Below are 25,719 nucleotides of genomic sequence, written 5' to 3'. Positions count from 1 at the left end.
TTACTGCAACTAAATTAAAGCTCCGCGGAAGACATAATGACAATTAGGTTAATTAATTCACAATTATTTTCTTGAAACACAACTGAAAACTGACAAATATCACTTAAAACTCCAAAAACGAGGCAATGTTTGCAACCATGCTTGAATATCTGTTTGGGCGACAGAATTGTCTGAGCCACTGGTTGCAGAAATTGCAATTGTTACATGTTGCGTCATTATTGACTTATTGCTGATTGGTTATAGTTACGGAAATAAACAAGGAAACTGAAGCTTGGGAAAACATCCATAAACGCTCAGCGAATACATACAGTAAAAAAGATAAAGCGTTGCCGGCATATTTTAACCAACTGAAAGGTTACTTGTTGCAATAATTCAAATCTGCTCGCGTACCACTTGAAAAGCTCCCGCGTACCACTAGTGGTACGCGTACCCCATGTTGAGAACCACTGCTGTAGCACTATGGTCATGTTAAATCACGCCACCGTTGACCCGCCAGATTCCCACTTCCCAGCAGGCGTCAAGATTTTCTGTTTTAATTGGGCCATCTTGTGTCGAACTCTAGTGGCTGCTTCGTATGCCCATAATTGTACTGAATAAATTATGATTTGCCAACGGCGGTGATCGGTACCGTAAAAGTATTTACTAAAGTTTGAGAAGGAAAAACAAAAAGTTTGATATAACTTTCTACCGGGAAATCACGCCTGTTACAGTGAAAGGTAAACTCACAGAGGAAGGACTGTGTGTATTGTAACAAAAACATTGCTGTAGTATATATATATTAGTAGATCGCATGATTGACCATTCAAACCAAAGTCAATTTGGGTTTAGATTCGTATTTCCCGGTATATACTGATGCTGATGCCGTTGCTGTTAAAATATTTTTATATGACATAGAAACCTTGCAGTAAAGCGATATGAAGAGAGCGTACCAAGTCAAATCAAAATATCGTTTCTATATTTTTGAAATTCTTATTCCAGCAGCGTGTGCAGCTGCAAAAAAGCACCATTTTTAACAAAGTTTCACTAAGGTACGAGGTGTATTTCTATAAAAAAATAAGAAAAAAATACAAACGAAAAAAAAAGATTTAAACTAGACCCTTTTTCTAAAACAGGCTGATTTTTTTTAAATTAAAAAACAAAACCCCCAATCTGAGCACTACTTCTAAGTGTGGAATTGTGTTCCGAATCTGCACTGATTTACCGTAAATTGCCTAAGAATGGCTTGCCCTTCGTTGTTCATCCATGTATACTGTAGGACTACTATTATGATAAAATTCATCGTCATGTGATAAATCCATGCATCTGTATCAATTAACTGGTTAATATAGATCAGGGGTGTGCAACAGACGGCCCACGGGACACAACCCGGCTCGTTAATGCATTTAGTGTGGCCCTGCTACAACTTCTCGCAAAGCTGACGTTAACAAACTATGAAAAAACTCGAATGTTTTTGTGTGTAGCCCGACTAGATGTATGAAGTTGGTTAAGCGACCCGCCGACAAAAATTGTTGCACACCCCCGATCTAGATTGTTCAGTTGAAAAACGTCATTATTCGTCATTACACGCCATATCATTTATTCCTCTTATCGCCCAACCCCTCCGGTCGAACACGGATACATATGAAAATCCTATATATCCCTAATTCTATATTTTTCATTGTATCGAAAAGTATATTTTTATATGCGTTTATCCTAGCCTTTGCTCTGCTCTTTTTCACAGGACTGATGACAAGGGCTCGATTGAATATCTTTTTCGCGCAACAGAAGCCATCCTGTTGTTTCTTCTAAATAAGCTTCGTCCTTCCACTCTACTACCAATTTTCATACGAATTAAGGGAGCGTGACGGCTTTTTTCATTTTCAAAATGCATGTAGATGAATGAGTAACTTCTTATTCAAATTCTTGTTCGAAGGGATGTGTGAAGTACCCCATAAAAAGAGTAGGGCTACATATCACCAAATCTCCATCGAATGTCCACGGCAAAAATAAAATCTCAAACTACAGTGGCATATATATCACTAGTCCGAGTCCCAGCAAATCGAGCACCAAGTCAAAGCGAATCACTGCTGCTTCTATTTAGAAATCGGGTCCAACTTGGTATTATAGATTTCAAGAACGATAGTAAAGATATGAATGAACTGACAATCCTCACTGCGCGTAATGCGCTGCTCCCAATGGGACGCCATATTATTCCCAGTGCGCTGTTGATAATGCGACATTCCTAATGCGACCTCACTGTGCGTAATGCGCTACTCACAACCAGACTTTTAGGCTACCAACCCCTCTTAAAAGGTCGGGTAGAAACCAGTCTTGCAGATTGTAGCTGTGATCACTTCTAACCAGTATCCCCAGCGCTGGATTACCATTAAACAATATAAGCACGTGCTTACGGCACCAAGAAAAAGGGGGAACCCCAGAAATGTTTAGAGCTGAATTTTCAATTGTGCACCAGTGTTGGTCAGACGACTCAGACTTGAACATGTTCGCATTTTTTCCTACTTAAGTATCGTTAAGCTTTTCTATTAATGAATGTAGGTCTTCGAACTATCTCCAAAAGCATGTAAAATAATCATAGCTTGGCCATCAATTAGTAATGAACAATGAAAATTACTTTTTGGACACGAAATGGACCTATGTATTGCTTTGTTAAATTGTTGTTATTATTTTTCTGTTTTGAAAAAATCTATTCTCTCTTAAAATATGGGACAAATTGCTTGTTTGATCAAGGCTATTTATTTTTCAAAAATTTCTTTGGGCCCAATGGGATTTGTTTTCACTCCGAAGGTATACTAACGGCATCATCAAAATTTAAAATGGCGCACTCTGTGGCAGTTACGCGCTTCATAATGTTTGTCGAAGTCGGGAGTGTTTTGATATGGAAGAGTTTTTTGGGTTGAAAATGGAATTTTGCTAATATTTCTCACTGATACCAAATGGTGGGCAAATATAAAAGGTTTTCTCAAAATTATAGAGACACAGGAATATATAGGGAAACGCCAGTCACAAAACGAAGATGCTAGAAAAGATGCAAATAATATGCAAGAGCTAGAATTCGTTCTCATTTTAACGTTTTTGAATGAATTTTTGAAGAATAATTCAAAACAAACATGTGCAGCTCTGTATGCATACTTACGTGAAATTTCACGAGATGAATTTAAACGCTGTGAAGCAGCTGCAAAGTAAATGCTACCAGATGTGGATTGCAAGGCAGTTGCAACTCGTAAACGTATCCGAAATAATGTACTCAATGATGGAGAGCAGCAGATTTATATTTGACTGCCAGAGATAAATTTCATACCCCTTTATTTACGCAATTGTTGACAAACCTGTAACTGTGATGCCGAATAGGGGATAGATATACAGTAAAATTGCAGAGATATGTTTTCACTTAAAATGATGTACCGCTACAACCAAATGTCTCTTTATCTGTTGACAAGGACGGGCGGGTATTGGCAGTGTTGTTAAAAACTTATTGAGCTTACACAGAAAATTTCAACAGTAACTTCTCAACTGTGCTCCAGCAGTTTCATTCATATGTGCTCTCTGTTAATTTTGTTTTTATTTCGACTTTTTTCGACGTTCCACAAAATATGTTTGTTACGTTGGTTTAATTATTGGGATTTGAGCAAAGTTTATCAATTAATTAAAAATTGTAAGGAGACCCAAAAATGTTCGCTGTTTTTAGTGCTGTTTCTGATGGATTTTCATTGTTGTTTTAGAAATTTAGATTGATAATAAACTTAAGTGGTTTTCAGTATTGCATTTATATTTTAAATCACACATAAGGGGGCACCAAAGTCTTAAGTGCTACGGGCACCAAATGGGCATAATCCGCCTCTGGGTATCCTCATGACATATTTACCAACAGGCTGAAAAGTGATTATTTCGTTTTATAGTGACAACGGTGAGAAACGGCCAGGCCTTGATAAGCTTAAACTTGAAGAAAAATGGACTAATCGATCAAATTTGGGGTCCTGTTTATCCCTATTTCACCCAAAATGTTGTTATTTCGGTTGGACTATGCCGATGCTAGGAACGGGAAATCAGGTATGATTCGTTAAATCGTTCAAAAATATTTTCTAAAACAGATTGAATGTGAACTTACATAAAGTGTCAAATCGAGTCGAAGAAGAACATCAGCATTGTGTTTGTCCCAAGTGAAGATGGTGGCGCTTAACGGATTCTTAAGAATTAGCTCAAAATTGGATTACTTCAACTATATTAACACGCTTTCGATGACCAAAAGACCATTGAGTTATTTAATTTGTAATGGAATTTGGGAACCAAAACCAAAAACAGACAATAGTATAAAAGCAAATTAATGTTTACAACCATGCTCAAATATGCCTGTCCGGAACTTTGATTGATACGTCAAAGTTGGGTTATTGCTTATTTGCTATTGTTACGGAACAAAGATATCAATACTCATGATGAGGTAACTATAGTCAAACAACTATCTAAAATTCTAAAGAGTCTGACCTAGAATTCATAAGCAAATAATTTCATGTATCGGAATCTTGAAATCAGAGAAGTGCGTCGTACTGCATTATGACAAATTTATACAGTGAGACTATTATTTGACAATTTTGTGTTTGCTATTGACATAAGTAAAATACATTGCATTTTAGTCAAGAAATACTCACTCGAAACTTCCATCGGGAGTTAGGAAACATCTGAAATTATTCTACTTGACGACAATATAGAATGAAATTGCTTGAGTATTTCTACATTTCTTTTTCATAAGTATTATAATATAAGCTATGCTCAAATATATGGACACGTCACAAGGTGTAGCTATTTTTTATTCTGACACATAAAAAACGAATCTCTTGAACCCACAGAAATTTTTGAAATAAGTGTGACAACCCTTGTTTTATCTTTTGAATGATGTCATGTGATAATATTGTTATATTTTTAACACTGAAGACCCTGAGGGCGCTGTGACACTGTCGATCTGTCTTTTGGTATCCTGTTAGCCTATGCTGTGGTTTGTAGCAGTGCAGTTGTAGATTTCGAGTGTATTCTATATCTGTAAAAGTGCCTCTAAGTCTCAAGTAGGGTATCAAAGATGTTTTCTCTTGGTTTTATGACTATTAGATTGGGATTGTTAGATATTTTGATGCTAGACAGTAGGATGATATTATTGTTTTAGTACCGGTAGAGTGCAATTACAGTTGTTTTGGCGTTGTATTTTTAGTTTATCCATGAAATTGGCTATCAACAGTGCAGTTCAAAGCTTGAATTGTTTGTGGTTTTTTTAAAGTGCCCGTCATGGGTTATTCTCAGCCTATTTTTCAAATTGTAAGTAGCTGGTTTAGTGTACCGGATTATAGGGGTTATTTTGGCTGCTATTGAAAGTTGTCTTCGATTTCAGGGTCCGTCTTTAATTTTTATTGTTTTCTCATATTGTACTGCCTGGTATTTGTTATTTTTATTGTATGCTTTTCGTTTCATTGATTTCATTGGGTGTTTGGTTGTATTAAGATTGTAATTAATAAATAGAACAAAAATAGTATAAATTGAAGTAATTATCATAAGTAAAAGTAATGGACCTTTCCCCGAGCATCGACTTCCTTGTTTACTTCGTGACATTGACCAATCAGCAAGATGCAAAAAGTGACGTAACAATCCTCCCTTTTCGCATCCGCTCAGACGCTTTTCTCACTCAGACAGATTCTCAACCGTGAACGTAAACATTGCCTTGTTTTTGAACTCTATTCGTTAGTTTTCTGTTGTGTTTTGGAAGCTCAAATATATATCAGATAATTCAATCATCACTCTGACTTCCTAGGAGTTTTTTTGAAACCCGTGAAACTACCGGGGTGATCAGAGATGCGTTGGCGAGGGTATTCCTAGATGGCGAATTCAATTGCATTCTGGTTCTTTTTTGCATGAGCACTGGCGTTAAACTTTAGTTATCTATTCAACTTTTCACACTTACTAATAGATTACCTGCTAACTAGGAAAACAATATCTTATGGCAATTGATGATTAATTCCTCACACAAGTCAAGTCTGCAAGTAGGCCTACGCCTAAGCCTACCAATAACAGTAGTTTGTCATCTGCTTTCCATTGAAATGAGGAAGCTTATGAATATTTGACGAAATTGATAACGGCACACTATCACTCACCATCAACGAAATGCTATCCGCAAACAGTGAAACACCAGCGAGATGATTTCTGGACTTGACACCAAGCAGTCCTGCCAATACAGTAGATGATATCCACATTGCGCGACGTTCCGGATCTTTTAAAAACAGTGGAATATAACTGAAGATCCATTTCGTTGTCTATACATAGTCTATACCAGTGATTCTCAAACTAGGGTTTGAGAGCCGCATGCGGCTCTCGGTAATGCTTAAAAATTAATTATTTTCAGAAAAAAATTTTCATTGAAAACTAATCATTGACTCGAAATTAAAATGCTGAAGTCTATTAGTTAGTCAGTATCAGTATCAGTAATTTATATGAATTTCCCCGTGTTTATTTGCGTAGCGTTGACTAACCTACAAGATGCAATAGTGACGCAACAGTAAGCGTTTCTCGGACACTCGTACACTTTTCACTTGGCAAGATTTTAGACATGGCTGTAATCATTGGCTTGCTTCCGTGGATTTTCAGTGTTTGTCGCATTCCCGGATATTATTTATAAATCAAATAACTCAATGATTATTTTAATCCCAGAGCATTTTAATTTTGTTCCAGTAATCGGAAATAGTCCCAAAATATCTGGCGATCATCTCAAGCAGTTACTGTACTTTACATCCTCCGCGATTACGACCCGCTTTGACAAACTTATTAGAAATCAAAGCCAAATTAAATGGCTGTTAGTCTAGGGTGGGCAAACTCTAATCTTTTTTGAAATCGAATAATTTGAATATTTTTTTTATACATAACAGGGATCCAGTTGGAAATTGATAGAAACATTGAAAAGTCGGCAAAAAAGCGTTTTTTTATTATTGGTTAATGGTTAATTTCATCATAATCGCTGATTGTCTTTGTCACCGCGATCGTTTTGGCGGCGATATCCTAAAGTTTGTATTCTATATTCCCGCCCTTTCTCGTTTTTTGCAGGAATAAGCGGTCGCCGAATATCGAAGTTTCATATTTCTAGTATATCCTTGCGTTCACATCAGCGACAGCTGTTGAATACATTAAGGCAGGGATCACCAACGAGTTGCCCGCGGGCACCAAGTCGCCCGCGAAGACCATATGAGTCGCCCGCAGGTCTGTTCCAAACTAAGCTTAATAACGGCTCTTATAAGTAAGCTACATCAATTGAATTTTGTCCTGCTATTTTAGTATAAATCACACTTATATGGGAACTAGAAATGACACTATATTTATCATTGTAACCATCAACCTATTTTTATTTGACCTCAGTAATGTGACGGGTCAATTAACACTCTTCCAATTATGACATCACACTGAGATCACTTTCCACGAACCCGCGCTTTTTCTTGTCCGTTGGTTAGCGGAGCAGTAATAATACAATTATTGATTCCAAAGAAAATTCCATCATTTTCTCGATGAATGGGAGTTGGATATATTTATACCACCATGAAAACAGCCTGCGTGTGTCTCATTAATGGGGCGATTTTAGCGACGGCAAAACGGAGAGATATTTCACATCTTGTCACGTAATCTTCCGCGCTAACTACCCTCTGGTCAGCACAGTACGGACAGAAAAAGCTTGCGATTCAAATCATACAGCAATCCTATTTTACGAGACCATCGTTTGTTTCAACCTATCCTTTCGAATAAACATTTTTGACATAAACTCAGGATGGGAGGAGATTTACATATTTATCCCGGGGGAGAAGATAGCCGATAGGACGGCTTAACCATATGGCGAACCACGGCCTCTCGTCCGGTTACCATTCGATGTCGGGTATGGGATTAGTTAGTTATTTGTTTCCGGAAGCCTGGACTTGATGACGAAGGAAGCCTTAACCGACCAGCGGTTACGTGAACCACCCTACGGCGGCGAGGAGTCCAGTAATCCTTTCGCACATAACTATCCCCGCATGGGATTCTAACCTGCGAACCTAACGTTTAACACGATTGTTCATAGCGGTGCGACTCACTCCACCAGGAACAAACATGGAACACGCCTCACTGATGAAAATCTGCAAGACTCGCTCAAAGTTACAGTGTCAAGTTACTCGTCGGAGTATAATACTCTGCAACAGTTGATAGTACAACTGTTAAGTCCATTTTATCTTAGACTTGTGCAGAGTGTTGAAAATCAATTTAAAAACACTCAGTTTTGAAATACAAGTGTTATTGATAAAAATTTATTTGCAACGTTGTGATAATCGTTTGATTTCCTGAATAATCCTAAAGTTTATTAGTGTCTATACTTCACTAAATACAAGTAATTATATCAATAATTATAAGTTAATCGAGCAACTGATTTTTTTAGAAGTGTACATTGAACTGGTAGCCCGCAGCTTAATCTGTACCCAAAAAGTAGCCCTCGGCTTCGAAAAGGTTGGTGACCCCTGCATTAAGGGCTGATTTTCTAAACCAAATTAATTTTATTCTGAGTTTTATTCCCTGTCTTGGATTTGATCTTCCTTATCAACGCTTGTAAATTAACCGTGCCTGTTTAAAGTGAACGGTAACCGAGATGCAGATATTTATTAAAACGATACTTGAGTTTCTCGTGCTTTCTATGGTGTTCGTGTTATTAGATAGATAAACCTAGCAAATTTACGATTGCGTGAATCTTGATAGTTGATTTGAAAAAGCGATTAAATAAGTTGGCAATAAAGGCATTCCTAGGCCTTTGTGCCTAATCGAGGGTCAGACGCTAATTATACCTGATTCTCTCAATTCTTTTTTTTTCAACAAAACAACACGCCGATGGTTATTATAGCTAAAATACTTACTGAGTAATGTTCAATTTTCTTTACGGAATTTGCAAATTCAGCACTTCACTTAATGATTTTGATTATGTCATGCTATAAGACTTAATTAGTACTGCCCAATTGCTTCAAAATTTACCAATTGAAATCATTTTCGATGATAATAGACGCAACAATTCGCGAACGAGTCAGTGTGCATTGTCACAACGAAATTCACGATTAATTTTACGTTTTACTCTTGGCTCAGCGGCCATGTATGGTCAAGTACAATGTTACATATTCGAAACATCACTTGGCAAAGGATGGAAGGGATCACTAAAGATCTAATACAAAGTGCTTTAAAGGGAGTAGGACATGACATTTCTTATCTGGTTACAATTTAATGAGTGTTTTTCATACAAGTAACTCATACCAGCTTTTGGAAAAACTTCTGGTCATTTTTAAATCCATGCTATTTACATAACTAGAGTTTTCTAACGATCTAAAATCGCCTTTTTCACAATGAAACACCGAAAAGGCATTTTAACATTTAATTTCAATCAACTTTATGTTCGGTAATGCAAAAAATGGCTAATGATATGTCACCAAGCATGCGGAGTTTAAAATCTGGGAAATTCATTTTAAATACCTAATCTGGTTTGACGTTTCTAAATTTACGGAACGGTCGATACGTTTTTTTGCAAAATAATGCATTGAAACGATACGTTAAGTGCAAAGATAAGCATATAACACCATAACGCAAAAACAACGGCTTTTCAAATTTGTCTTTTCTTTTTCTGATAGCGAGCGCCGTTCGCACAATTCACGATTGAGTTGGAGACGCGCGAGTTCGGTTTCCAAGCAGAGCGGCGCAGGTCACGTGGTACCGGATATTCGAATAGTAAAATGGCATTCGAATATTTTATTATTCGAATATTTTGCCCAGCTCTAGTTGTTAGGTGTGTTGTTGTTACGAGGACTTGGTATTTTAAATACGCGCTTAAGGTTTGTTGTTATTTTACCTTGCGTTGCTTGTGTGCGGCTCTTCACAGCTTTGAGGTTTGAAATGCGGCTCTGAGACTAAAAAAGTTTGAGAACCACTGGTTTATACTATACGTACAGCCAACGGAATAATACGAAATAACTATTTTCAACAGCCAAACAAAACGGAAACGTATAATCTGACTTACAACTGACAGGAGCCAAATGGACGTTTTTGTTTTTTGCTGTCCAGTAAACAAAATCACGTGACCCGTGCAATTCCTTCGGGGTTTCCGGTGCCTTTAAACTCCGATTGTGACTCCTTTCTCTACTGATAAGTTCAGTTGAGACCGGATTAGAGGTCGGAACCGAATCGCACACCTTCGCTACTACCCTACCGTGCCTTTGTGTCACTTCGCACGGTAACGATAGGGTAGGATAAAACAAATAATGCTTAACTAATGTATTATTAACTTGTAAACATCTTGATATCACTGAATTGATATTACGGATTATATATGGATTATTGAACATTGGAATACTGAAAAATGGAAACTACGTCGGATATTATGGATTACAATTTGGAATAATAATGCAGTAATGATTGTAAAATTTTTTTTTCCCATTAGGCTATTTCTATGATTATTACTGTATCACATTTAACACATTTGTGAGCGTTTAAAAAAAAAAGAAATAGGGTATCTATAGCTTTCCCTGCGAGATTGACTTTATTTGAGAAAAATCAAAAATTTAGGCAGTATTTTAACATGACATTTTTGGTTGACATTATTTGGACAGTTACGGTACCGGTACAGCATTTATTTTCACATTATCTACATTTTTGTTTGACAATATTTAAGCACTTACAGACTTACGGCATGTACTTCTTTGGACCTCAATTCTGTCTTACAATTACATCTGGGGTCTGGTACCGGTATAGTTTAGTACCACATGTACTTCTAGTTGACCTGGCTCAACAATTTTTGCATATGTCAATCCTAACCCCCACCTGACTACGTCACCGAAAAATTACGTCATTTCGACTACACAGTGGCGTAATAAGGCCCACCGAAGTATGCGGATGCTCGTCCAAAAGGCACAGACGATCACCCGAAATCGAGCAAGCAATTTCTCTCGTTTTCTCGTCACAACGATCATTATAGGAGAGAGATCGCCGGCTTTAGCAAGTTCGTTATCGGCGGCGCAGATGTCATTTCGGGAGATCGTAATTATACTTTGGCAATTTCTATGACGTGATGGTGACGTCGTAGTGACATAATTTTTGGATGGCATAGCCTAGTTCTGTAGTCAGGTGGGGGTTAGGAATAGCATATGCAAAATTCGTTATGCTACGCCCACCGGTAGTACTTGTGGTACTATACTAGAACTAGACCCTACATCTGTACATTGTGTGTAGTACGGTACCTGTATCACTTGATTAAAGATTTGGTTATTTTTTAAAAAATAAAAAATATATCAAATAGCTCTGTAGCTGACTTATCAAAACTTTGGGTATAGCCTAGCTGTATAGGGTAAGCTGGTTCACTTCACAAATAATTTGTTATTATTGCGACAAACGTTACTTATTTTGGTGTCTTGCTAAATATTCCCTTTCTAGCACAAAAAGTGTTTATATCATATATATAAATAAATATTGGGACATTCTTGAAATTAGAGAATTGTGCCTTACTGAAGATTTAGTTTACCTAATAAATTTGGAATGTTTATTAATTTTGTTACATCATTAAATTTTAGAATGTTTAGTAATTCATAGTAATGGTGAATATTTTCACATCTTTTGATCCCGATAATAATTCTCAAAATACCGAAGATGTTGAAGACGACATTGTGGATGTTTGGATGTCCCTTATTCCAAATGGGGTTCCAGATCATTATCTGACTCGAATATTGGAAAACTATGGACATATTGTATCTATAACAAGAGAAAAAGATTGTATGGGAAATTTGACTGGGAGACGAATGTATAAAATGCATTTAGAATATGAAATACCGGGAACTTTACAATTACCGCAAGGACACAGATGTAATCAACAAGAATTTAAAGTATGGTATGAGGGACAAGAAAATGATGAAATAAATAATCAAAATCAAAGTGATATCACGCCAAAATGTTATATATGTAAAAAAACTGGTCATCGTGCCATGGATTGTTGGCGAAGAAAAGTGTGTCCGTTATGTAAAGATTGGGATCCCACACCTCATAGTGAAGAAGATTGTAAAGAACATAGGAAATCTAATATAGAAAACATGACGCTGGAAGAATTCATGATTGCACAAACAATGGTCCAAATGGGACAGAGTCAATTGAGTCCCAGCAAAGCGTCCAAAATTGAAGAAAATTGTGAAGATAATTACCACGAAGAAAATGAAATAGAGAAAATAGAACAATCAGAGTCCTCGGATAGCAAAGAAACTACTACACCTTATCCTGAAATAATAAACATTAGAACACTAAATACTATAAACAAAGAAGACAAAAATAGTCTAGAAGATATACCAGTGAATCAAATTAATTATCAAACACAAATTCATCCTGAAAAACAATTATCTGTAATAATAACATCTGGCCCAAAACCTCACAATTCTCAACCTTTTATTCAACAAACCCCAGAATTACAACGAAAAAAGAAAGCTCTGGAAGCTTTAGAGGCAGCACACGTTGTCACAAGTCAGTCTGGCCCAGAATTACAACAAAAAACAAATTTGCAAGAAACTTCAGACGCGACACACGTTGTCACGAAAAATGATCAAACAACATCTCGTCGTTCTTACATACTTGCTGATTCCCAAGGGAGGCAACTCAAACACCTGGTCTCTGCCAAAGTCCAAGAAGGTACCCCTGGTTGTCCGATTTGGAAACTGCATAACATATTAGCATGGCACAATGTTGACAAGTTAATGGACGTATTAATACTCTATGTCGGAGCAAATAACGTAGTATCAAATCAACCAGTTGAAAAAGATGTTGATAAATTAGTAAAACTAGCGAAACAAAAATCACAAAAGGTTATTGTTAGTGGGATCATTCCTCGTTATGACCATCTTGAAAGCGATCACTCGCGACATACTGTTAATAGGCAGTTGAAGAAAGTCGCGGAGTATAACGGAGCTTTATACATTGAACCACCAACAATTTTCAACTTACAAGAAGGAGGAATTCCCATCGATATGTACGATAAAGATAAAATTCGTATTAGCAAAAAAGGAGCGCAAGAACTAATTCGAACTTGGGAAAGAAATGGGGGAATAAATATAATGAAAAAGAAAAGGGAAAAAAGAAAAGCAGATGACGAAATTCCCACTGGAATTGATAAAGTTGAAGAGGAAAACAAATCAACTACCATCTCAAACTTTGATGAAGTCCAAGCTGAAATAGGTAACTCAACATAAAATTGCTTCTAATATTTGATAAAATTACATTTCGTATGTGATATTTGAATCAATAAATACATGTATCTCAGAAGCAACATGACACAACTACTCACCATAACCCTTCAGAGGATTTGTCTTAAATGGCATATAGATTTAATAAACTATTCCACATCCAGTTTTTTACGCATGTTTTACGCTTTAAAATCTGTTTGTTTATACTTTATTGATGAGAGATCAGAAGCTTGTTTTAGTATGATTTAAATATATTCTGCTGCCTGTTTCACTCACTGTTACAAAGCTAATTTAGGCATCTTAGATTTTATAATCTAGCACAGTGGTTCATACCTGCCTGTACTATTGTGTTTGATTTTTTAGTTTTCCAAAAAAGATTACTGGTACCTAATATTGTTTACTGCCTACTTCTTAGTCGACGAGTTATTAGATAAATATGCGTTCATCTCTGTGCTTGAGTGAGTTTTCTCATTACGTTTAAAAAATAATTATTTGGCATTACCGTCTATGCTTTAATAACCAAATTATTATATGGATTATGTAAAAATAGAGCTTGCCACCACTCTAACACAAAGTCTTGAATTCTGTGCATATAACACTAACAGTTCTTTGTTGTAAATGCATGGCCTTGATGGTAAGAGAGTCATAACCAACCAGCGGTTATATGAATCACCCTATGACGGCAAAGAGTCTAACAATCCTCTAACACATTATCCCCTACAGACTATAAATCTGAGAACCCACGCAAGATAATCAGAGGCTTCGCAATACACCAACTACCGCACACTTAATATGTTTGTTTATTATTACTATTGATAAATCTCTCATATTTCCCATTATTCAGAAACTATTGGTCCAAAAAGGCGGAGGCGGAAGACTACAAAACAACCAATTCTGTGGAAATTTTTACTGGATGCGCTTAATCAACCTGAGAAATATGGAAAAATGATTCACTGGGTCGATATCAAAACAGGCACCTTCCAGGTAAAAATATTTATCATTCGAGCATTTTTACACGTCCAGAATAACCTTTGAGTATGCCATATGGAATTTATCTTCATTTTGGTTGGGGTGCTACGCCAGTATTGCTTATCAATCTATATTGCCTTATTTTGTTCATAAGTCAGGTCTTGTAATGAAATAGTTAGTTGTCATATCAGTCTGAAGTAAATTTTCCGCATATACAATTTACTGTGCCTTGTTTGGTGTGCCATGAATGAATTTGAATTATTTCGGCATTTTTTTCATAAATGGCTTAACTTTTTGTTGCAAATAACACTATGTAAGAATCTCTGTCGATGCGGCTCCATCATTCAGGATAATATTATTTTGAGTTTCTTCAATTCTGCTTTTAAATTAATCTCTTCATTGCTAAGGAAACTTAATATTTTTTTATCAATTCAGTTCACATCACGTCACAAGGAAGAACTTTCGAAAGACTGGGGTATAGCGAAGAACAATCGATGTACAATGACATATCAAAAAATGGCACGAGCGCTTCGGAACTACATTAACAGAGGAGAAGTGTTGCAGAAAGTCAAGCGAAAACTTCAATACACATTCTTACCGGAATTCTACCAAAGCATACTTCCTATGGTGCGACAATAAAGATTAAATAAAAATCTCCATGAAATACTTATACTGTACATGTTTACAGAACTATAAAAACGAAAACAATATTGGTGAATATCATCGCCAAACACTGTGCCTGTGAGGTTTATGTGAGTCACCCATGGGTGTGTACTTTAGTGTATTTGGAGTTTTGTTACGCTGTCAACCTCTGTCTGTATTTTGAAGTAGTATTTCGTGTGACTATTACTCATGACATAGCTGTTAGTTAGAAGATATGCATACCGCTCAATGCACCATACTAAGGAATTGCTAACAGTTGAGTTTTTTTCACGTTGCTTTGTATTTATTTGAATATGGACTGTTCGATTTGCTTTCAATGTTTGCATGACGCCATAGATGAATACCACATATATTGCCGGATTGGTTGTTGGGGCCAACTCAGAGGTGTTGTCATCCACAATCAACCAGCACTCAACTCAATTTTATATGTATGCTTCGGCGCTTCGCACAGAATGACTGATACAGAATTCCTCTCCAATGTTCCTTAGCTTATCATAATTGGGATGTAGTGGTATTTACTTTTGAACTATAGTGGAATATATGTTACACAATGTGCTTATGCCACGTTTTATTGATAAACGAGACTGGGACTAAGTTTTTTCAATACCTGATAACCATAATATAATGGTTTATGTTTCATATTTTTCGTTTATTCTTTTCCATTAACCCATTGAATAGTTTTTATGATGACTGATATATGAATGTAGTAGCTGAATGAAATGTTTCGCCACCGATTTCTACAATATATTGCAGGCTGTTTGTGCCTCGTGGACTGGTATTTTAAGTTTCAGGTAGTTATCCCAGGTATACAATGTTCCTCCAATAAATTTTTTGAAGACTTCATTGTGGGGTCTACCACTTTACTTCAACTGTTCTTTGTGTAATTAATTCTAAATAATCCAGCTTAATCTGGATAATCTTGATTTAATTAGGCTTCTACCACACATACAAGAAAATATGGACGAAGACTGTTATTGGGGTCATACGTTCTCCGTCTTGGATATTTAATTTTGACCTTTTAATCTTTATAGTGGGAATCTATTTTGTGTACAATATTCTTAAACTTGCGAATAAAATGAATTATGACATTTTACAAAATCGTAGTTGATATATTTTTTAATTTTATAACCTAGGACAGGGGTGTGCAACCTTTAATACATCGGGGCCAAATACAAATAACTTGACGAAACCGCGGGCCGCACCTTTACTTAACATAGGATTTCTAGTAGTCGCGCACACAACAATTTTGGTTTTTTATCTTGTGATGTGCGTTATTCGCTTTGTACAAGCTCAGATATAGACTTGCAACACAAAGGAGTTTAATTATTCACACGTACTACAATTTATTTTCTGGAACTACGCAAACTGTTGTTAGTGAGTTCGATGCAAAAAAGATACCGCTTTTAGAATTTGGAATCCCACCTTTTCCCACTGACATGCACGAATCACCATGAACATTAACGTTGTCCTAAGTTATACTCGTCTTCCAGGTATCCGTGCATCTTGTTTGTCCGTTCGTTGTTGTTTTGTCTTATGCCAGAGCGACCAAAATAATAATAATCGATTAAAACAAGACAAAGAAAATAACGTGGGAATATATAAATAAATTAAGGAAGATCTCTCAGATACGCCATTTCAAACACGAAATTACCAAGAATTTGTTCACCAATTCAAATTACAACAGTGATTTTCAACCTTTAGTGGCTCGCAGCCCCCTTCCAGAGGATTTTAGTACTCCATTTGGCGCATGGTTTTGCCCCCCCCTCCCCCACAACTGCTCTGTGACCTCATTGGCCACGGGCCCCCTGGATGGAAACCACTGGTATACGCTATCTTGTCTGTAGGCAAGTAGCCACTGTGTGTACGTGATAATAAAGTTTGAATTACTGGAATCTTCCAGGGTCGTCATGGATTACCATCGCACCGCCAAAAAGAATAAATATTTCATCGCTATCCCTATATCATATAGAATAGGTTTTTAGGTTCATCCAATGGGAGAGAAAAGTGTAAGTACTGTACAATACCTTGCTAAAGCAAGTGTTTTATTGGGAATGGCACATCTCTTGGTGAACAATTCAGTATCATAAGGTATTCAGACAGAGATTGTACGTTTGTTAATCGGTCAGAGGAAATGTTTGAAATATTTTTGGACAACCGATACAACCGCTATATCTACGCGACATTCCAACTCAATCGTTACTCGTAAAAGGCACGGTCACCATAATTGGCATTAAATTGAAGGTGACATTACGTTTTTTCAATCCAATTTTCTTTAAACGCCAACACAGTATAACTCTAAAACCGTAACCTGTAAATCTTATCTGTGCCCAATCATGATTGCGATTTTGTTGTTGATTGGCCAAGTGCTAGCTCGGGGTAGCGCTACTTTTATCGGTTTGATTTTCAAATCACGTGGTTTGTTTGCACAGAATTTAGAATTTCTCCACCCCGTCGTCGCCATTGCTCCTGTGGTTGTGTACCGGTATCGCCCTTTCCTGTTTGTCCTGTATCAAAGCTCAGAAGTTTCGAAAACAGCGAAATTATGGCAACGGTGGAGGTGAGCATTTTGCATATATCTTAATATTACTGTATTAGCATTTGCATAACCATATTCCGGTAGTCTATTCAGCTATTACCGTACGGTACTGTCCAAATCCTAAATAAGCTAAAACTGTAAAATATACAGATATATAGTACAGAGTTGTAATATTAGGTGTTTATGTTATATATGTATACTGATTAAAGGTATACTTGCTATTTAAAATTCTACTTTTTAACAGTAAAGGCTGGAAGGTGTTATTAATTACCTAGTCTATGTCTCTTAGCCTGCCCTTCACCATCTACTTAACAGATTTGGTGTCAGTTTAGGAAGTTGAATCCAAGTATAGAACTAATTATCATGATCATGTCTATATTTATATATATATATAATGTTATATATGTATATAGGGTTTCACAAATTAATACTGTTATCATATTCACTTCTTAGTGCAGTAGTGTCAAAGGGATGTATTAGTTCTGTAGTTCTATAGCGGAATGAATGATACTGTAATAAGATGGAAATTAGATGTTTAAAGATTTATGCGGAAGATATACTAAGTGCTTGTTATACTTTTAGCTTATTTTAGAGTCTAATAACAATATGTGTTTACTAAACAATCCATAAATTTACATTTGAATGATATTTTGTTTGATTTTACACAGTATCAAAAGTCATGTGATAGAATAATCTCCTGTGTATACTTTTATACTATTTCCCAATTAGTTGACTCGAATCAGTTAATTTAAGAATCTTTTTTCTCTCCCATATTTAATCTGGTATTTTGTATTATATATATATATGCAATATATTTCTTTATCAGCATATAATTATTTAGTAGGCCTACAACAAAGCAAAAATATATTTTGTTGAATCAGATTTTTTAGAGTTAATTTGAGTTTAAATGCTCCCAATTTGAGATACTAATTAGGCATTCAATTTTTTTTATCATAAATTGCATACTATAGCATAATTCCCGTTACCTAAGGTTTGAGAAGGTTAATTAATAACTATGACTAGTTTGTGTGCATTATACTATCTCAGCAAAGAATGTATTTAGCGCAATACTATCTATCATTTATTCAATATTTGCTTACAACAAATCTTATATTGCTCAATTTTTGTACCAAAATTGGGTAATGAAACATGAGACTCTGATTGTTGTGAACAGAATTTGTTTTGAAGTTTGATCATTGAATCAAAACCTGCGATTTTTTTTTAATTTGTTGAACAATTTTAAGAAACATTGTTAGTTAGCTTATGAGCCCATATAAATCCTGTTGGCAAATTTTCAGGATCAATGTGAAAATACAATTGTAGGTTCAATGCAAATATTATTACATTATTTGAAATTATGGATTATAGTGGCAGCTGTAAATAGGAAATAGAAAATCAAACTTTATCAAGTGTATTAAGCAAATAGAATATACTTATTTTAATCAGAGGCAAAAATGACTTGTTTGAATAAATTAAGGGTACCCAAATGACTAATACTATTATCCCTTATATAGTAGTATACTGTTTGTTTAATTAATATCACATGCTAACACTGCCTTGAGCACATTTTTACTTCTTCCGATCATAGAAACAATGACTTTTTTACTTGTATCATTAGAAATTCAGCATTTGTTTTTACATTTGAAAAGTTTGGCAAAAGATGACAATGTTTCACTTGTAGGCCCAAAATGGTTTACAACATACCCAATCAACTGATCTTAGATAGGTAATGATTCCATTTTCCAGTGTACATGCACACCTATAAAAATATTGAATTGTCATCAATTTAGCTTGCATGGTCCTCTATTAAAGATATATAGCCAATGCACTTGGTGAATAGTACACCAAAAAAATGCAAAAAAAAAAAATGTATAAAGTAGGAATACTGTCTGTTGTGATAAAGTTTAGAGTGAATTTAAAAGTAAATGAGAATATATCAACCATGATCCATGTATAATTGCATGACAGCAATTCAAAAATTCTGTTAAAAGCTATTTCTGAAAGTGCATTATGATAACAAAATTTAAGCATCTATAAATTTTTTTGAGTAGTAATGTTAAATGTTTGCAATTTACAATAGCTATGTTTTTCTGGGCAATTTGTCATTTTTGTCTGGTTAACATTCTAACTAAGGGATTTGGCTTAAATTACAAGCCCTAGTTATATGATAATATAGTATAGACAATATGTTGATAAGAATAAGTCTAAACTATCAAAATGTAGTTCATCTGTATTACACATAGATAGGAGTATTTACTTTTCTTACATACTGTACTTACACATCATGTTCCTTATTCAGTTATTTCAATTATTACTTCCCAGTGGTCTCAACTACCCTGTTTTGGAACCTTTATTTCTGCCTTCGGCTATTTTGAAACTTATCAACCATTTTTGTTATGTCAATAGTATTGACTCAATACTCACTATGCACAAAAACTAAACAAGTACCAGATATTAGGCGTGGTACAATTAATGGTACTCCTGTAAGTATGTGTCCAAAGATGGTGGGCGGACACCGGAATGTAGTATGTGTACCAGGTTAGGGTTGGGCCATAATTTTAAGTACAAATACTACGGGAGTCACTTTGCTAGTCCCCGAACTCATAATTGAACTAAAATATAGAAAATTGGAATAAAATTATGGCCTAACCCTAACCTGGTACGGTGGTACACATACTACATACCGGTGTCTGCCATCTTGGTCTGAATACTTCAGGAGTTAATTAATTATGGAGTAAAATTTCATCATCTAAAATAATGGAATTTTTCCAGCGTTTCTTTAGTTAGGAAGTGCTTTTGAATTTGACAAATATTATTTCAAAATAATTATGATCACCTTGTTTTGACCTTTCATCACCATCAAGATAATATTAGCTGGGCTGACAATAATATCAAACATGTATAGGTGTTGGTAATTAGCAACTTTTTCTATTTCCTAATTAGTAATTATAAATAAGAAAGAAAAAGGGACTCCACAATATGGATTGCCCTGTTGTCAGAAAGTTCTTATCGTTAGGCGGTGATTGCGCAGAGGAGCAAGAAAAGAAAGGGTTAGAAAAATCAGTGAAAAAAATGAACGAGATTTTATCCAAGTCTAGTTGTCATAAACAGGCAAATAAGAATTCTCATTTTTCTCTTGTTGAGGTTGAGATCATCAATGCCAAGACAAAGCAGAAGATGTGCACTCTAGAAAGGGTATGCTGATTTTTACTTTCCAATTCATCGCCATTAAAATATATATTAATTTGAATTGTTGAATCTATTATGTATTATTTTAATTTCATCGAGACATCTTGTTTGTTGCCTTATTAGAACGCTTGACCCTTTTCTCACAGTTATCAACTTAAATTAGTTATTCGTACACACTCGCATACAAGAATGACATTTCAAAATTTCAATGCATCATACGTCATGCCTTCATATTATCCAACAATCAGGTAATCCTAAAATGAGACTAGTTTAGAAAATGATTGTAGAAAAAATATTCCCAATATCACTATCTCTGGCTACCACCATTATCTGCTTTCATTTGACATTCTTTCCCATTAAAAATTGTTATATTACATTTAGGTCGGAAACACAGTGGGGATATCAGTTTTAAAAGAACTTTTTCAAAAAAAATGTAAGATTTTTCATTTATTTTCATTTTCTTAGCCATTTTTATGTAATTGCCTTTCTATACTCGTTACGATTTATATCAAATTTTGTCTTGATCATTGTCAAAATATTTTTGTGCATTGATTTGATGAAGGATGCTGAATTTTTGCGAGCATATTGTACTCTAATAGAAACAAAACTAGTCTTTTTTCGAAGAGCAGGGGGCGACGAAGTGTTAAAGTCATTGGAAGGATTCAAGGATCATGGAAGTTTGAGAATTTTTGTCTTACAATATTCATAATCAGACTCATTTCCTTGAAAAAAATTAGTATTTTTCCAGTTCATTTTTCATCTTTTCCAAAGGGTGTGCTTCAAAATAATATTTTTTTTTTGTAGATCCTCAGTTCTATACATCACGTCAATCCTTTCGACTTGAGCCAAGAGGAAAGTCGCTGAAAGACAATGATACATTAGCAGACTTAAACTTAACAAACGAATGTATATTATACTTCAAGGATCTTGGTCCACAAGTTGGCTGGTCAACTGTGAGTCGATTTTTATTTGGATATTAGGGTGCTTGCATGATGGGTTTATAAACAAAATTAAGACGAATTCATTTCTCATGGTAGAAAGTCTTAAAGAATCCAAGATGGAGTGTAATTATAGATCAACATCTTTGAAAATTCTGGTTCATTATTAGTGTTATGTCACTAGAAATATTGCCTAGCCCAATTTGGATAGGGAAATATTTTCCGTTTAAATATATCACAAAATAGGATGTTATTTATGGTATGATTTTAGTGTACTATAAACCAACAGGACTGTGTAGGACTAATCAGAATTTTACTTATTATTCATAGCAACATAACTAATCCTTTTTTAACCTTGCATTTATATTTTTTTCATGGGCAGCACAATGGCTTGAGGCGACAAACTGTACTGTTTTGGCATTGCAGTGTCCATATCTCTGATCTCTGATTCAAGTCCCATGCCCCCATACCCACCCCCTCGTTCCCCATTCTTCGTTCATGTTATATTGTAAATTTACCTTATTTCTCCAGGTATTTTACTGTGAATATGCAGGTCCTCTGTTGCTGTATTTGCTGTTTTACATTCGTCTACCTTTCATATATGGCAGTGAATATGCATTCAAACCAAGTGAACATCAAGTTGTACAGTAAGTTTAATTTACAACATTGCTCTGAACTTATCAGTTAACGTGAAATAGGTTTTTGCAAATAGTATCAAATTGTATCCTTTTAAATTGATGAATTTTGTCAAAATTTTTAAAGTTATTTTATTATTATCAGTCATCAGTAATTTATTTTTTAACCATACTGAAAATACAATTTGCCCAAACAGAATATAGAAAATCAGTTAAAATGGCATTTCAGAGCGAGGAAAGCGCGATAAACCAACACTGCTTATTGAGCAGCAAAACTTATAAGTATAACAGTAATTAAAACAGAAGAAAAAATACTTTAATATTATATTAGATATTAAAGTATTCTTCAAAGTGCCTGATTTGTTACATAAAGTAACCATGGAAACTGCATTGGAGAGAAACCACATCACTGAATACATTAAGCCCTGCAGAAATATCCAAGAATGTTGAACATGTTTAAATAATGAAAAACCTAATATTTATTTTGTTTACAGAATAGCAGCATTGTGTCACACCATCCATTATGCAAAGAGATTACTGGAAACCAAGTTTGTCCACAGATTTTCACACGGTACAATGCCAATCGCAAATATCTTCAGAAATTCAGTATATTATTGGGGATTTGCAGCATGGATGTCTTACTTTATCAATCATCCACTATACACTCCACCATGTTATGGAGATACTCAGATTTACACTGGATTAGCAATATTTATCGTAAGTAAAACATTTGTGAACCATAGTTAAAATTCCTTTGGTATTGTTGCAGGACTCGGAGTCAAAAATTTGGTATTCTTGAGTTGGGATTTAGGTCTGACTTAGAAATTTTGTCAGGCTGGAGTCTGAACCAAATTCTGAATGGCCGATGTCTGGAAATTTTTTGTTGATTGCATGGGTTGAAGGATACGGGGTTGCGTGTGAAATGTGTTCCCCAATTAGAATTATGTAGTCATCGGAAATGGTACCTATTTGTTCCTTTTTATTTATCAAGAATTTATCAAATCTGAAAAACAAAGCACATTGAGCGCAATCCTATGGGTCCTAACTGAAGGTTTTCTCCATTTTATCTCCATGTCTATTTTTTGGCCCGAGCACTTTGCAGAAATTTTTGAGGATTGTGGCACAGACTTTTTTTTCAGTTTCCATTGTGAATAGTATTATATTATCATTTAGCAATAAGTATGGAGTTTTATTTACTTGATCTTGTCAATAAAGTTGGGTGTGAAGCTGAATTTGACCTTTTCTGGTCTATTATTGGGAGTTGGAAACAGACTATTCCTTAATTAAGAATTCACCTTATATTGATTTTCATATTTTTTTTCAGTTCTGTGAACTTGGCAATCTGTCTATTCACCTTGCTTTCAAAAGCCTTCGGCCAGCTGGTTCGACGAAGCGTCAGATTCCCAAACCAACTATGAATCCCTTCACCCTTATGTTCAATTTGGTATCGTGTCCAAATTATACATATGAAGCTGGGAGCTGGATTGGGTTTGCATTGATGACACAAACAGTTGTAGGTAAGTGATTGTAAAGTCTGTATAAATCTCGGATATTGTTATAGTGATGCAGTGTAAAACCAGAAGGAGACGCGATTGAACATTCTGGAAAGTGGTCAATCCATTTCGTCATCTAATAAGATTCGACTTGAGGCCTATAATCAGTGATTTGGAATCACCAGCCTTTTTGGGTCTGGAATATTGGTTTTAACCTTTGGACCGGAACCCTAATGAAACCTTCCCCTTATCCAAAAGACAACATTTGGAACTATAAATATATATAAAAGTAAACCTAATACTGGCAAAACAAAATGATCTTTAAAGATTTGTAAGGTTAATAATATTTGAGATTTTTATTTAATGGGTATAATAATATATAATATAGACTCTCTGATTTTAATGTAACTTGTGAAACTCCTGGACTGTTTACCCACAGAACGCAGGTTGAAAATTACTAGTCTGGATTATTGATTGTGCATATGGACTTTTCAGTAGTAGGATAGAGTTCCTCAATCGCTCGATATGGGGGATGAAATTATGCAGCATGCCTTCTGCACAGTCATCGTCTCTTCAAGATGATAAAAAAATGTTCGTTTTGCAGGTCTTCTGTTTGCAATTGTTGGATTTATGCAGATGGCACAATGGGCACTTGGCAAGCATCGCAATTACAGAAAAGAGTTTCCAGATTATCCTCGAACCAGAAAAGCAATTGTTCCATTTATCTTATAACTTTAATAATTTGAATATTAAATAATTGAAGCACATATTTACTCTGATTCAAGAATGATTAATGCAGAGTTTGCTTGCTGAAATTTTCTTCATCTAGAATGAGACTATTTGGTATTATTTTTTAATCTGGTTGGTGCTTGAGATTCCTAGCCCTGTTTAGCAACAGTAATTGTTGTTTTTTTTAGGTATAAAATCTTCTTCAAAAAACGCATTGACATATACACGTATACAGTACTTTAGTGACAGTTCGCAAACAGCATTTCAATAATATTATTTTTAAGTATTTTTCGCGATAATTCTCCAATTATATTATGGGAATATAGGTATGTTGACCATGGTTTTAATCATTCTGTTTTGCATAATATGTTTTTTCTTATCATAACGGAACGATTTGTTCATTGTGTTTTTGCGATTATGACGTGTTTGACCTGAAATAAATTTGTTATAATTTTTTTGAGTTTGTTGTTGTCGAAAACAGGTTCGTTCCTGCATATTGGTTTATTTAGACATTTACTTCCGTGTTAGAACTTATGCCGTTCCTCATTTGACTCGCTGCTGCGGCGTAATAAATCGGTGTGCTGTGATATAGGATTTACATATTTATCCCGGGGGAGAGGAAAGCCGATAAGACGGCTTATCCATATGGCGAACCTCGGCCTCTCGTCCGGTTACCATTCCAAGTCGGCTATGGGATTAGTTTTACTGTATTGTTTGTTTTCAGAAGCATGGACTTGGAGGAGGAAGCCGTAACCGACCAGCGGTTACGTGAACCACCGAACGACGGCGAGGAGTCCAGCAATCCTCTCGCACATAACCATCCCTGCATGGGATTCGAACCTGCGAACCCACGCAGAGTAATTAGAGGTGCGGTGGCGAGCGTATTCCTAACGCTTAGCCCGTTGAGCCACACCGCCGCGCCAAAACGCTGCGTTTGATAGTTTAATTCCTCTGCTTGGGATTAGAAGCGATGATATGTACGTAAAATTCTGGCTTTAAGTCGGTGTATCTGAAATTGATTGAAACTAATAACAAGCTAACCAACCCCATATCAGACATGATTGGTTACCCGACTACAGCTTGTGGTACGCACTGAGGTGTTAATACACCTCAATGGTGGTACGCCATATGATAATGCCACGTTATCGGTTTTTCTGTCCCCCGGGATACATATGCAAATCCCATCATCAAAAAGGAATCTCGCGCGATATTATTTGTCGGATTTTTGCGATCAGTATTGCGGTATTGCTTATATATGGGCAAACAGATCATCCGGACAATAATGCTTACTCTTTTAGAATGAGTGGCCGTGAGGTAGGGTACTCTTGGATC

General features: G+C 35.6%; 2 protein-coding genes across 3 annotated transcripts; both read left to right on the top strand.

Moving 5' to 3' along the window:
• Positions 1 to 11,586: 11,586 nt before the first annotated feature.
• LOC120338858 (uncharacterized) lies at positions 11,587 to 15,965 on the top strand. Its single transcript, XM_039406837.2, has 3 exons — positions 11,587 to 13,227; positions 14,080 to 14,219; positions 14,640 to 15,965. Exons 1-3 carry the CDS (start codon positions 11,607 to 11,609, stop codon positions 14,841 to 14,843), a joined length of 1,965 nt encoding a protein of 654 aa, XP_039262771.2. The 5' UTR covers positions 11,587 to 11,606; the 3' UTR covers positions 14,844 to 15,965.
• A 1,324-nt stretch (positions 15,966 to 17,289) lies between these two features.
• LOC120339053 (very-long-chain enoyl-CoA reductase-like) lies at positions 17,290 to 24,842 on the top strand. 2 transcript variants are annotated; one of them, XM_039407107.2, is made up of 8 exons: positions 17,290 to 17,424; positions 20,548 to 20,598; positions 20,974 to 21,025; positions 21,397 to 21,545; positions 22,062 to 22,177; positions 22,660 to 22,882; positions 23,490 to 23,682; positions 24,263 to 24,842. In XM_039407107.2, the coding sequence occupies exons 1-8, from the start codon at positions 17,410 to 17,412 to the stop codon at positions 24,388 to 24,390; spliced, it is 927 nt and encodes a 308-aa protein (XP_039263041.2). In that variant the 5' UTR covers positions 17,290 to 17,409; the 3' UTR covers positions 24,391 to 24,842. The 2 variants fall into 2 exon arrangements, with proteins under 2 accessions (XP_039263041.2, XP_039263033.2); XM_039407099.2 differs by lacking the exon at positions 17,290 to 17,424 and having other exon boundaries at positions 20,154 to 20,598.
• The last annotated feature ends 877 nt before the right edge of the window (positions 24,843 to 25,719 follow it).

Source organism: Styela clava, chromosome 1 (genome assembly GCF_964204865.1).
Source record: "Styela clava chromosome 1, kaStyClav1.hap1.2, whole genome shotgun sequence".
Lineage (NCBI taxonomy): Eukaryota > Metazoa > Chordata > Ascidiacea > Stolidobranchia > Styelidae > Styela > Styela clava.
The sequence above is the reverse complement of the archived record's forward strand: the minus strand, read 5'-3'. Positions and strand labels throughout refer to the sequence as shown.